The 1,405-nt window shown below is 37.8% G+C and overlaps 1 protein-coding gene across 1 annotated transcript in view; it reads left to right on the forward strand.

Moving 5' to 3' along the window:
- Nucleotides 1–1,394, forward strand: part of LOC111385770 (transcription termination factor MTERF6, chloroplastic/mitochondrial-like) — a 4,618-nt gene extending 3,224 nt beyond the window's left edge. Inside the window, exon 2 of the mRNA XM_023010185.1 lies at nt 889–1,394. Coding sequence (XP_022865953.1) covers nt 889–973 — 85 coding nt within the window. The 3' untranslated portion in view covers nt 974–1,394. The remainder of the gene's footprint in view (nt 1–888) is intronic.
- The last annotated feature ends 11 nt before the right edge of the window (nt 1,395–1,405 follow it).

Raw genomic sequence — 1,405 nt, forward strand, 5'->3', positions numbered from 1 at the left:
CAGTTTTGTATTGAAGTTTCTTCCTGAAGTATAAGTTCCATTTTCTGCAGCAAATGATCTTAACTTAAATATCTGATTAAGATCAATGATGAACTCCATTTCACCTTCGCACAACGTGCTGTTTTGTAGAAATTTGGATATTTTAAGAGAATATTGTTGTTTATGGAACAATTAGGACACATAAGCATACTTGGTTGTTACTTGTGTATTTATTTTTTCTATTAGGAATCATCTTAGTATCCCCTCTAAATTCAAATTGCCTTTGCTTTTTATTTTGCTTAATGAAAGATTATCTTTTTACATTTATCCAATTTCCAAGGATACTGTGAGGTCAACTCTACCTCTCGATAGCTACTTCCACAAGATGTCATTTAATTTTTTAGTATGATCACAAGGACCATTGATGAGGATGTAGCTGTTGTAGAATAAGTGTAAATAAATAAATGTGTCTCGTTTCTAAATGCCGAAGCTTCTAGGTTAAGATGTGGTGGTTCAACAATAGCACTTGTGGGTAACCTGTTTAATGCTCATTGAGGGTGGTCTTTTTCATCAGAGGTGGTGGGTCGATAGGATATTTGCTTTCTATGTGGAATTCATGCCTTAAGTAGAATGAGACAATAGAGAACTAACATTCAGATTACTAAATTGTTTAGCTTTTTCCTATTATGCATCATCTCTGAACTTATATTTGGGATTCTTCGTTCTGCTTGTTTGCATTTTTAGCAAGGCGCTTGCTTGGATTACTTTCTTGCATAAGTACTCCCAAGGTAATGGTCTAAGGAATATTTGAGTTGCTGTCTTCCTTCATTAACCATTTTAACTCCTGTACGGTAGCTCCTATATTTCAATGTTAATTTCTTGCATCATTTGAGGCTGCCATTGTTCCAGGTTTCTTGTTCCACCTCGTGCAGATTGCACAATTGAGTACTATTTTCACTATGGGTCACCTTATTTCTTTTGTGGAAATAAATAAACAAGAATTACAGTTTGAAGAAAAGATAATATCTGGCTGGAAGCTCTGGAAAATTGGAAGAGAATCACATTTAGCAACGACAATCTGGTACCCAAGCCTGTCAGCTAGAGCAAGCCCTTCGCAAGGTGCAACAGCTTCGACTTCTTCTACCGATAATCTGCCTAGGAATTGTAGGGAGCTGCTGCCACCACGGCCACCGCTAGGTGATCTCTAATGACATTTCCCAATCCAATCAATCTCAACGCCATTCGAACGGAAGCATCCGTATTTAATTTGAAAAGCCCATATCCAGCAACTGCCTCACTCTCCCCTCTTCAGCCAGTTCCCAAGTCTACACCTAGGGGCGGCGCCATAAATTTGTTCAGTGCGGGCATAATTTAACCCACGTCGACCATTATGTTTTGGTTATGAATTTAGTGATGATAAAACTAT

Source organism: Olea europaea, unplaced genomic scaffold (genome assembly GCF_002742605.1).
Source record: "Olea europaea var. sylvestris unplaced genomic scaffold, O_europaea_v1 scaffold3272, whole genome shotgun sequence".
NCBI lineage: Eukaryota > Viridiplantae > Streptophyta > Magnoliopsida > Lamiales > Oleaceae > Olea > Olea europaea.